Source organism: Mastigoproctus giganteus, chromosome 4 (genome assembly GCF_048544385.1).
Source record: "Mastigoproctus giganteus isolate SK-2022 chromosome 4, ASM4854438v1, whole genome shotgun sequence".
Classification (NCBI taxonomy): domain Eukaryota; kingdom Metazoa; phylum Arthropoda; class Arachnida; order Uropygi; family Thelyphonidae; genus Mastigoproctus; species Mastigoproctus giganteus.
The window spans coordinates 67,112,054-67,124,491 of NC_143578.1; the positions used below are offsets into that span (position 1 = coordinate 67,112,054).

Sequence of the window (12,438 nt, forward strand, 5' to 3'; positions counted from 1 at the left end):
TCTGCCAAGGATAAGGCTGACCTGTTGGCATCCCATTTTTTTTTCCAACTCACGTATTAATGATCTTGGTAAAACATTCCCACCATTCTTAGCACGTGCCATTCAATGCCTCCTGTGGTCTTCTGTCAAGAAGGATTTTGATGAATCTTGATGCTAAGAAAGCTCCAGGTCCTCATGGTATTTCTCCACTTGTTCTCAAAACCTGTCTCCTGAATTTACATCTGTTCTTTGCCACCTTTTTTCACTTTCTTATTCCAAAGGTGGTTTTCCTTCTGCTTGGAAATTTGCCCATATCTAGCCAGTTCCTAAAAAAGGGTGACAAATCCCTCCCATCCAATTACTTCTACTCTTTCTAAAGTAATGAAGAAATCAATTAACCGCCAACTCTTAAACTACCTAGAAACCTTCCATCTGATGAACGATCGCCAGTATGGATTCCGTCAGTGTCTATCCACTAGTAATATTCTGGCTTATGTTACCCCTTTATGTTGTTGTTATTTGGTTTTTAGCAGCATTAGCAACTAAGGCCATATTGCTCCGGGGATATGCAGTGGTCATTCCCTGACCTTTCTGAATCCTCCATATTTGGTGGCTCACGGGCTCGAACCCCGGTCTAATCAAGAAGCGTATGCACCGCTGCTCCTGCCCACCTGGCTACAGAGGTGCCTACCCATTTATGGACAAATTCAAAGGAAAAGTTGGGTGAAACACATGCAGTTGCTCTTGACATCTCAAAGGCTTTTGATTGTGTTTGGCATAAAGGACTTCTAAACAAGCTTTCATCTTATGGTTTGCCAACTGTGTTTTGTAATTGATTATCCAGTTTTCTCAGATCGCTCACTGAGAATGATGTTAGAAGGCTCTCTGTCTTCTAACTTCTCCACTAATCCTGGTGTCCCCGAAGGTTCAGTTCTTTCCCCTACTCTTTTCCTCTCGTATATTAATGACCTTCTTCCATTGACTGGAAATCCTATCCATAGTTTTGCTGACGATAGCACATTACATTCCACTTTCCATTTTGAGAAACCTTGCCCTGCTCAATCAGCTTCAACTTTTCGAATATCTTCTACCAATTTCTTAAATGTCGATCTCCAGTGGGACAAAGACAACTTAGTTGATTTCAATCCTTCTAAAACTCAGTCGTCTTATATATCGCAAAAAGGATTCTTCTGCTCCTATGCTTATCTTTGGTGACACTCCGATTTCTAGGAAAGTTGATACATCTCTTTTGTGGCTTACCCTGACTTCTAATCTCTCTTGGCACAAGCACATTACAAATATTGCTTCCTCTGCATCTAAAAAACTTGGTTTTCTCTTTCACTCTCGGTGTTACTTTTTTCCAAACAGCTGTTCACTCTGTACAGATCACAAATCCACCCTATCATGGAATATTGTTCCCACATCTGGGGCGGTGCCCCCAAAATCTCTCTCAGGCTTCTGAAGAGGGCAATTAGGCTAATTATTGACTCCTCTCTAACAGTCTCTTCACTCGCTGTCTCATAGATGTACTGTTTCTGCTGCATGCCATTTTCTACAGATACTTCCATGGGCACTGTTCTTCTGAATTGGTTTCTATTATTCCCGCTCTCTCCTTCAAAACAGTCCGAACACGTTCCACCATCAGCCAATATCCATTTACTGTCCAACTTCAAACTCACAGAACCAATTTTTCTTCTTCCTCATTTATTCATTTAACTGCCATTTTCTGGAACAGGAACAACCTTCCTTCGTATGGTTTTTCTGAAAATTACAGTCTACAGAAGTTCAAGTCTAATGTCAACAAATATCTTCTTTCGTTTTCTCAACCTCCAACCCAAGCACGGTACCAAGTATTATAGGTTCTAATACCTCTTGTATTTGGAGTTTTCATAAAAAAAAAAAAAAAAAAAAAAAAAAAGACTCATGAGTGCAATGAACAATTGTGCAGAGAAATATAAGGGATCAGTAAATCAGAATGTCTTGTAATGAGGGATTTTAACTTTCAGATACTGACTGGATCTTGTGGGTGGGTCACTCGCATGCTAGTAAGACTTTTGGGGATTTACTGGAGGATTGTTTTCTACAGCAACATGTTCGAGGGGCAACCAGAGGGAGAATACTCTTGATCTGATTATCAGTAGTGATTATTCATGCATTAAGAATTTGCAGATAAAGGAATGACCAGGTAACAGTGATCACAGTGTACCGATGTGGGATTTATTTAAAGATGTATTAACAACAAGGGCAGAGGGAAGGTTTTTGTTTTTGTAAAGGTGACAAAGGTGTAGTGTTCCCAGACAGTTTTTAAATTCTATTCAGTGAGATCAACTGATGATGTTTAAAATAGCGAATTCTAAATTCGCTAGTTTTAGATTCAAGATTTAGACCTAAATGGATGTCAGATGAACTAATGAGGGTGGTGGCAGAGAAGAAATGTGGGATGCATATAAATTATCAGGTGACACAGAAGCCTATGGCAGGTATAAGCTAGTCTGTAATCAAATCACAAAGGAGGTCAGGTAAGCGAAGGCTGATTATGAGAAATCCTTGGCAAAGAAAAACAACAAAGATTTCTTTACTTATGTAAACTCTAGAAGGAAAGGGATAACTCTGATCGATCCACTTGATGTTGGTGCTTCAACTGTTGATGATCCTGCTCAGATAGCTGACAAAATGAATGAGTATTTTGCATCTACATTTATACATGAGGAATTCTGTAAGAAAGTGGAGGAGAGAAGTTTACTGAACTCTAACAGGGGGCTAAATGATTTTGCAGTAACGGAGAGCAAAGTGGAGGAGAAATTGTTGAAGTTAAACATAAAAAAGGCACCTGGGGTGGATGGAATCTATCCAGTTACATTAAAGGAGGCAGTGAGGGAAGTTAGCAAACCCTTAGCCATAACTATGAGAGCATCCTTAGATTTAAAGGAGGTCCCCTGTGGACTGGAGATGTGCAAATGTATCCCCAATTCACAAAGGTGTTCAAAGGGTGACACAAATAATTATAGACCTGTTAAACTTCTGTTATGGAGAAAATAATGGAGTCACTGGTTAAAGAAGTGGTGCAGGATCACCTAGACAAGACTGCAGTAATAGTTCAGACAGAGCATGGGTTTGTTAAGGTGAAGTCTTGTCTGACCAATTTGATCGGATATTGTGATGTGGTCACAAAAGAACTAAATGCAAAAAATAATTTTGATATATTCTCAATGCTGATGGGATTCTTCCTCTTGATCAGAATAATCACCTGAGAGGGCATAAATTCAAATTGAGGAAAGACAGATGTAGTATAGACGTGTGGAAATTTGCCTTTAGCCAGCGGGGTGGTTGGTTGGTTGGTTGGTTGGTGGAACAGACTTCCATTCCTTGTCGTGGAAGTTGATAGCCTAAATAAGTTTAAGGCTCAGCTGGACATGTATTTCAAACAAACAGAGGGGTGAAGTGGAAGTGGTTATTTTTTATTTATTTATTTTTTTTTTTTTGGCTGATGCTGCATAAGCTTGCTTTCTTGTATCAGATGCTAATGCTAATATTATATACAGTCAGTTCTGCTTTAACATGCATTTTGGCAAACCGAATTTCACAATGGCTCGTGCACGGTTTCGCATGCAAGCAGTGCCGGATTAAGGCATGAGCTAGAAGGGCCCTTGCCCGGGACACCATTTTACAAATCATGAAAAAAATAAAAATAAAAAATATGTATATATCCTTAGTAAAAAGGGCAATGAAAAATCTTTCTGCCCCGGGCACAAAAATACCTTGGTCCGGCACTGTCTGCGAGTAACATCAGGCAAGTGGAAAACCTGGCACCAAGCTCAACATAGCGACCTGTGCAGCAATACATACAAGTTTCTGAAGCTTAAAAATAAAAATCAAATGTGTGAGAGCTATATTTCCCATTTACTGTATTTGTACTGGTCAGAGACACTGTTGTGATTCGCTGTATTCACAAGATATTGTAGGCCAACTCATGTTTTCAGGAGCTCACATTTTTCAGTTCAAAAGAAATTTCATGAGATGTGATAGCATAAGCAGAGGAGTACATTTCTGGAGGTCACTACCATAAAACAATAAAAACAATTTGCAGTTCCTGGTTTATTGGGCTTTTCTGTTAGTGTAAAACGGGTAGTAAACTCGATCTTATCGCATTTATGATAATACTGATAGCTGTAATTATGTGGGTATTTACTTTATTATGGTGAAATGTGTTTCCCCCCTTTCATGAAATCTTCCATCATATAAAAAACAAATAAAATTTCAGAATCTCCTCTTCATTCCTCGTAAAAATTGTCACTCCGTATCTCACTTGTGCAATTTGTGCGTACCATATTCGTCGTTATTGATTGCTTATCTTTTTTAGTTTAAATTTTTCAATAAAAAAAAAAGTCAGTGAACAGAAATATTAATTTGTATGTATATATTAAAAATTTAAGATGTTTAAATCTAAGTTAGCAATTTTATTGGGTTTCTAATTTTTTTTTAGTGTTTTACTTACCACACTGAACATTTTTTTGAGTGCTCTGCCCCATTCCTATTTTTTCCATAAGCACTGTTATTTTTAATGCGCAAAATGCCATAACACTGAGATTTTTAGGGACACATAAACCATGTTACACCAGAACTGACTGTACTTGGATTTCAGGAAAACTTTTGATACTGTTGCACATGGAAGACTGCTTTACAAATTGGAGCAGTATGGTATTAAGAGCAAGTTGTTGCAATGGATAAAGGGATGGCTGAGTGGGAGACAGCAGAGAGTGGTAACCAATGGACACTGCTCTTCGTGGACTAATGTTATTAGTGGAGTCCCTCAGGGTTCTGTGCTGGGCCCATTGTTGTTTTGTGTATTTATCAATAACATTGATGAAGGTATATCAGGCTTAATGTCCAAGTTTGCAGATGATACACAGGTTGGCAGGGTTGTTAATGACAGTAAAGACAGTATGCTACTGCAACAGGATCTAGAAAAGTTAGGCATATGAGCTGAGAAGTGGCAACTAAAGTTTAACACTGACAAATGCAAAGTACTGTATATGAGTAGCAGTAACCCAAGAGAAACATACCAACTGTGTGGTACTACACTCAAGGAGATGGAAAATGAAAAAGACCTGGGGGTAATTGTGCCGTCATATATGAAGTTCTCTGAGCAGTGCAGATGGGCTGCCAGAGCAGGTCATGGAGTTTTGTCAATGATATATAGGAATTTTGCTAGCAGAGACAAGGAGATAATTATCCCCTTGTATAAGGCAATGGTCAGGCCACACCTTGAGTACTGCACACATTTTAGGAAGGATGTAGAGTTGCTAGAACGAGTACAGAGAAGGGCAACCAGATTGGTGAGAGGAACAAAGGGGTGCTCTTACCAAGAGAGGTTTAAGTTCTGCAAGTTGCAGCATCTGGAGACTAGGCACCTGCAAGGTGATCTGACTGAGGTGCATAAGGCCTTGAATGGCTTGAGCAGGCTCAACGCCGATGGGATACTTCTGCTTGCTCAGATTAAGAACCCGAGGGGGCATAGATTCAAACCGAGGAAAGACAGTTGTAGAATAGATGTGCAGAAGTTTGCCTTTAGCCAGCAGGTAGTTGATTGCTGGAACAGACTACAATCTGTTGTTGTGGAAGTTGACAGCTTAAATAAATTTAAAGCTGAACTTTTTTGCATCATATGCCTCAACTAATGCTAATACTAATAAGAGTAGTTGCAAGGTGGAAACCCCATGGTAGGAGCAAAAAGGATAGACCAAAGGATGTAGAGGATGACTGGAGGGGGGGGGGGAGAAAGTGTGAGAGATATACTGTGGCAGAGGCTAGAAGAGCTGCCAACCAACAAACAGATGGAAGCCAATTGTTGATACTTTTTTAGCATTAGCAAGGGCACATGATGCAAGAAAGCAAGCTTATATAGCATCAGCCCAAAAAAAAAAAAAAAAAAAAAATCCTCATTTCACCCATCCACTTGCTCCAAATGTTTGTCTAGTTCTGCCTTGAATCTGTTTAAGCTATCAACTTATATAACGACAGATGGAAGTTTGTTTCAGCAACCAACCAACCACTGGCTAAAGGCAAACTTCCGCACATCTATCCACACATATATTTAATGAATAACCAATGTAATGTTTCATTTCAGCTGCTTTACCTGTCAATCTTAACAGCAGTAAAAATAGCAAAAAAAAATTTACAAGAGAACAAAAAATAAAGTAAAGACAATCAAGCAAGTTTACCTGACTTTGTTTTCATATACACCAAAGAATAACTGTTGACAAGAGCACCACTCTGTAAGAACAAATTCTAATGCAGATTTTCCTGTGGGCCCTGGAACACTGGACAGAAACTCTAAAACTGCATCTATCTGGCTATGAATCAGATGGGCAAATACCATTACCAAACTCTAAAAAAGGAAAAAAAAATAGTAATAACCAAAAATAATTAATATCAAATTACTAATTAGTAATTTGATATTAATAATGAATCCAGAGTGCACAGGCCTCTTTAATCATAACAATAAATAAATATATTCTTTTTAAATAACAAAACGTATACTATTTACCAATACTGGAACTATGTAGAAACTACATTTTAAAAATAATGCTTTAAATGTACTTGATGTGTATAAATTCACATGGTTTGGATACATACAAACACTGAGGGGGGGGGGGGGGGACAAACAGTGTCAATGGTAAACTGGTGTTTCAGCAAACTGCAATAATCTTGACATTATAATCAAAGTTAACATTCTTTTTTCAAAATTGCAATTAAATTTGTAGAAATAATTTATAATAATAAATAATTTGTAATAATAAAATTTAATTAACAAACAGAAAATACATACATATCACACAATCATTATGATGCTGGTTACATTAAATAAAGTTTCATACATAGACTCCACACTATGAATGTACATTAAAACAAAAAAAAAAAAAAAAAAAAAAACACTTATGTATGCACAGTAGGTTGCATATTTAATAAGGCTGTGACAGTATTGTCTAAGAGATATAATCTGTTAATTTTTCCCTTTCAACCAGGAGTGCTTTTCCAAATCACATTCAAGTTTTGAAAACTTGTGAAACAATATTAATATTGGCTTTGTATTCCTATAAAAATGATTCAAAAACTTACATGCTTGAAGTGCTTCACTAAAAGTCAGAACTTTCAGTGGTATATCTTCAATTTCGTCATCTTGTTCCCCCATTTAATACTTCACTTCATTAATAGTGTTATTATCTGCTAACATCTGTGATGTGATCATGTCACCAACTACAGCATAAACAACTAAATCATACTGAGTGAAATTTGTGTGATTTGTTTTACAAATCCATTCTGATAAAGGCACTTCCCTCGTTGGTACTGGTTTTAACAGAATCAGGCCTAAAAGTTTCTGTATCAAATCCTGCATGATGAAAACATTAAAGTGGCTTTCTCAAACACTCTGTTCCAAACCTTTTCCACTGTACCCAGTAATGTTATTGTGCAGCTTATCTTTTCAAGACAAGCAGTCATTTTAAGAAAAATCAATTCTGAATTGATTTGAAATTCTGTATTATCCTTCAAATCATGGTTTGATGGAAGAAACAAGTTTCTTCCATCAAACCGTGGAAATATAACAAGGAAATTATTTTAGTCTTGTATGGTCTGATGATGGGATCCAGCAAAAGATCCTGAAATATCACTTATGTAATAAACAAATTTTGCATTATCCACATGGTATAAGAGCTCATTTCAAAAACTGATACAATTTTCAAGTTTTTTAAATCTTTTTTACACCCCCCCCCTTTCCAATGTGCAACTGTCCAAAAGAAGAATTTTTCGATAATTCATGATGAAACAGTTCAAATTCAAAGAAAGCCGATGTCATCCAAGCGTTTTAATTTGAACTATATTGAACAGGTAACTTTTTAACATTTATTTTTCAACAGTGCAGATTTTAGATTTTCCTATGATAAACCAAGGACCAAATCATTTCCTATGATTTGATCCTTGAGGTTGTCACAGACATTCTCTCAGATATGCCAGACAAGCTGTACTTGCTACCTGGGAGTCTAAAACACTGATGGAACTGATATTCGAGTGACACTCAAGTCAAGTGGACCCAATTTCGGCAAAGTCCGGACAGTCTGTGACAGCCAAATCCTCTGCCTGCACCTTCACGATGGTGGGACTGTTAGTAATCCTGGATATAACTTCCATGCACAAGTACATGGTGGGTGACCACCCAGGTGTGAACCAACGTAAGCAGGGGTCGAGGTGTGGCGCCCACATGGAGGAACGCCGCCCTTCTATGTTACCAGGCAGTACTAGGTGGTAGATGACTCTCATCAACCGGTGAAATACCACCACTTTGCTTATTGGAGGTTTGAAGTGGTGCAACCCATGTTTAGTCTCTAGAGCTAAGTTCCGGTCAGCCCTTCCCTTTCTCTTCCATCATGCAGTATGATTGATAACTTTTGAGGTTATGATGAACGTCGTGGCGAGATCCAATATTCCTTACATTTCTAGGGTACAGCTCTAAAACGGTGTTTGCAGGCCGGCCACTAGTTAGTACACCGGACCGAACCTATTGGTAACTCTCTAGGAGGCTTCCGGATCAGCTAGTGTATAATCTTGCTACCTCTACTCTGCCAGATAGTGACTGGAGGGAGTCCGAGTAGTGTGTATGCGGGGAGCATTGTCCAGGCCACGTTATGTCAAGGATCTGGGTATATTCTTACTACGTGTACACCATATCCAAAAATTTCATTACTTCATACAGCATGTCCCACCCATTTTTTCTTACTATTGAATACACCATGAATTGTCAAACTAATAGAGCAAGCTTATCTGCGAAAAGATCCAAATCTCCCAAGCACTTACTAATTCATTTCACAAATATACGTGGTCTCAATTCTAATCTCAACGATGTCCATTTCCACTTGCAGTCTGCCAAACCCCATGTACTTTTTCTGACAGAATCTCAGTTATCGGTTGATTCAACTACTGCTCATCTTAGATGCCCAAATTATTCGCTGTATGATTCCTTTCGCCTCAAAGGTGGTACTTGTGCATATGTCTGTTCTGATTTCCCTGTCAGAGACTTGGCAATTTGGAATCTCTTCTCTTTGATCTTCTCTGGCTTAAAATCTCTCTACCTCATTGTGTCAAATTCATCTGTTGTCTCTACCGTTCTCCCAACTCCACTAATCACTTGGAGTTCTTTGACTTCCTCTCTTTGTAACTTGACTTTCTCCAGTCCAACTTTCCTAACGGTGAGGTAATTTTCCTTGGTGATTTTAACGTTCACAACTCCAGCTGGCTTCCATTTTCTAGTCACACCGACCCAACAGGTCGAGATGCTGAGGCTTTTGCAATTATTAATGACCTAGCACAGATTGTTCATTTACCTACAAGAATACAGGACAATCCTAATCATACAGCCAATACGTTTGATCTTTTTCTCACAAACAACCCTTCTAAGTACACGGTCGAAGTGAGAGGTCTTTTAGGCACTTCAGATCACAACTTGGTGATTGTCTCTTCTCCAATGGAACCTTTATCTCATGGCTATTCCCAACCTAGTGTTGTCTGGCATTACAAGAATGCAAAATGGGATGACCTGCGAGACTTCCTTTCTTCTTTTCCTTGGTCGGATTACTGTTTCAAAACTTCTGATGTCAACGTTTGCTCAGATCGTGTCAGTGAAATTATTCTTGCAGGAATGGAATCCTTTATCCCACACTCCACCTTAAAATCTCGTCCTTTATCTAAACCTTGGTTTTCCAATAAATGTGCTAAGGCTGTTCAAGAGAAGAATGCTGCATATCATAACTGGCTTGTTTCTAATTCTTCAGTTTCATTTTCTGCCTACACCAAAGCTCGCATGTTTCTGTCTACACCAAAGCTCTCATAGTAGATAATAATCAGTCCAAACTAGTGTTTGAACAGGCTAAGAGTAGAAAACTTGCTTCTTGCCCTAATGGTAGCCGAGCATTCTGGTCTCTTGCCAAAGCTGTTGGCCACAACTTTTGCCCATCTCTGCTCCCACCTCTGTCCAAACCAGATGGTTCTGTTGTCACTTCAGCCAAGGATAAACCTGACCTGCTAGCATCCCATTTTTTTTCCAGCTCATGTATTAATGATCTTGGTAAAACACCTCCCACCATTCTCAACACACTCCATTCAATGCCTCCTGTGGTCTTCCGTCAAAAGGATATCAGAAGGATTTTGATGAATCTTGATGCTAAGAAAGCTCCAGGTCCTGATGGTATTTCTCCACTTGTTCTCAAAACCTGTGCTCCTGAACTTACTCCTATTCTTTGCCGCCTTTTTTCACTTTCTTATTCCAAAGGTGTTTTTCCTTCTGCTTGGAAATTTGCTCATATCCAGCCAGTTCCTAAAAAGGGTGACAAATCCCTCCCATCCAATTTTCGTCCCATTGCAATTACTTCTACTCTTTCTAAAGTAATGGAGAAATCAATTAACCGCCAACTCTTAAACTACCTAGACACCTTCTGTCTGCTCAACGATCACCAGTATGGATTCCGTCAGTGTCAATCCACTGGTGATATTCCGGCTTATGTTACCTATTTATGGACTAATTGAATGGAAAAGTTCGGTGAAACACAAGTAGTTGCTCTTGACATCTCAAAGGCTTTTGATCAAGTTTGGCATAAAGGTCTTCTAAACAAGCTTCCATCTTATGGTTTGCCAACTGTTTTTAGTAATTGGTTATCCAGTTTTCTCTCTGATCGCTCACTGAGGGTGATGGTAGATGGCTCTCTGTCTTCTAACTTCTCCACTAATGCCGGTGTCCCCCAAGGTTCAGTTCTTTCCCCCACTCTTTTCCTCTTGTATATTAATGACCTTCTTCCATTGCCTGGCAATCCTATCCATAGTTTTGCTGATGATAGCACATTGCATTCCACTTTCCATTTTGAGAAACCTTGTCCTGCTCAATCAGCTTCAACTTCTCAAAAATCTGCTACCAATTCCTTAAATGCCGATCTTCAGGTAATTCTCCAGTGGGGCAAAGACAACTTAGTTGATTTCAACCCTTCTAAAACTCAGTCTTGTCTTATATCTCGCAAAAAGGATTCTTCTGCTCCTATGCTTATCTTTAGTGACACTCCGATTTCTAGGCAAAATGATATATCTCTTTTGGGGATTACCCTGACTTCTAATCTCTCTTGGCACAAGCACATTACAAATATTGCTTCCTCTGCATCTAAAAAACTTGGTTTTCTCTTTCGCTCTCGTCTTTACTTTTCTTCCAAACAATTGCTCACTCTGTATAAATCGCAAATCCACCCTGCCATGGAATATTGTTTCCACATCTGGGGTGGTGCCCCCAAAACCTCTCTCAGGCTTCTTGATTCCATTCAGGAGAGGGCAGCTAGGTTAATTAATGATTCATCTCTAACGGAGTCTCTCCACTCGCTTTCTCATAGACGTACTGTTTCTGCTGCATGCCTCTTCTACAAATACTTACATGGGCACTGTTCTTCTGAATTGGCTTCTATAATTCCCGCTCTCTCTTTCAATACAGTCTGAACACGTGCCGCCACCAGCCAATGTCCATTTACTGTACAACTTCAAAACCACAGAACCAACTTTTCATCTTCCTCATTTATTTATTCAACTGCCGTTTTCTGGAACAACCCTCCTTCATACATATTTCCTGAAAATTACAATCTACAGAAGTTCAAGTCCAATGTCAACAAATATCTTCTTTCATCTTCTCAACCTCCAATCCAAGCACGGTACTAAGTACTATAGGTTCTAATACCTCTCGTGTTTGGGGTTCACATAAAAAAAAAAAAAAAAAAAAAAAACACTTTTTTTTTTTTTTTGATGCAATTCAATTTAGTACAAATTTTTCCAAAAGACATGTTGTGATGGAACTTACTCATCTATCCAACCCGAGGACTCTGGTGCAATCTCTTGACAGTTTACCACCTATGCACTTTTCGCTTCTGAATTTTAATATTGTCAGTAATTAGTTAAAAAAAAAAAAAAAAAAACAAGAAAAAGAAAAAGGTCTGGTCTCATCTACATTAAAGCTGAAGCATGTTAGATTTCCCAACAGACTGGATGAATAGAGGGTTTTTATGTTTTGAAGGGTATTTAAGGAATCTACGTATATTATATTCTTTCAAATGTGTCTAACCTGGAGATAAAGTAGAGTTATTTTAACTGCACATAGTTATTTTGGGTATAATACACTGCAGTAACGTGATTGGCTATTGACAATGCATTATTTAGGAAGAATGTTTTTGATATGAAGTCAACAGGTTTGATCAATAAGTGGCTGTGGGCAGCATGTAGTTGTTAAAATCTTGGCTGTGGTATATTGTTATTATTTTCTTGCAAATTTTGAAGGAAATATTAAAAAAAGTTATTGAGCTATTCCGTACTGGACGAGAGTGCTTTGGTGTATGAATAACTTGATCCAATAACAGTTTGTGAACCATCATAAACTGCTGTGGG

The 12,438-nt window shown here is 38.5% G+C and overlaps 1 protein-coding gene across 1 annotated transcript in view; it reads right to left on the reverse strand.

The window, feature by feature from the left end:
* Positions 1–12,438, reverse strand: part of Ipo9 (Importin 9) — a 358,080-nt gene that overhangs the window by 40,111 nt on the left and 305,531 nt on the right. The window contains exon 21 of the mRNA XM_090372279.1: positions 6,201–6,367. Coding sequence (XP_090228405.1) covers positions 6,201–6,367 — 167 coding nt within the window. The remainder of the gene's footprint in view (positions 1–6,200; positions 6,368–12,438) is intronic.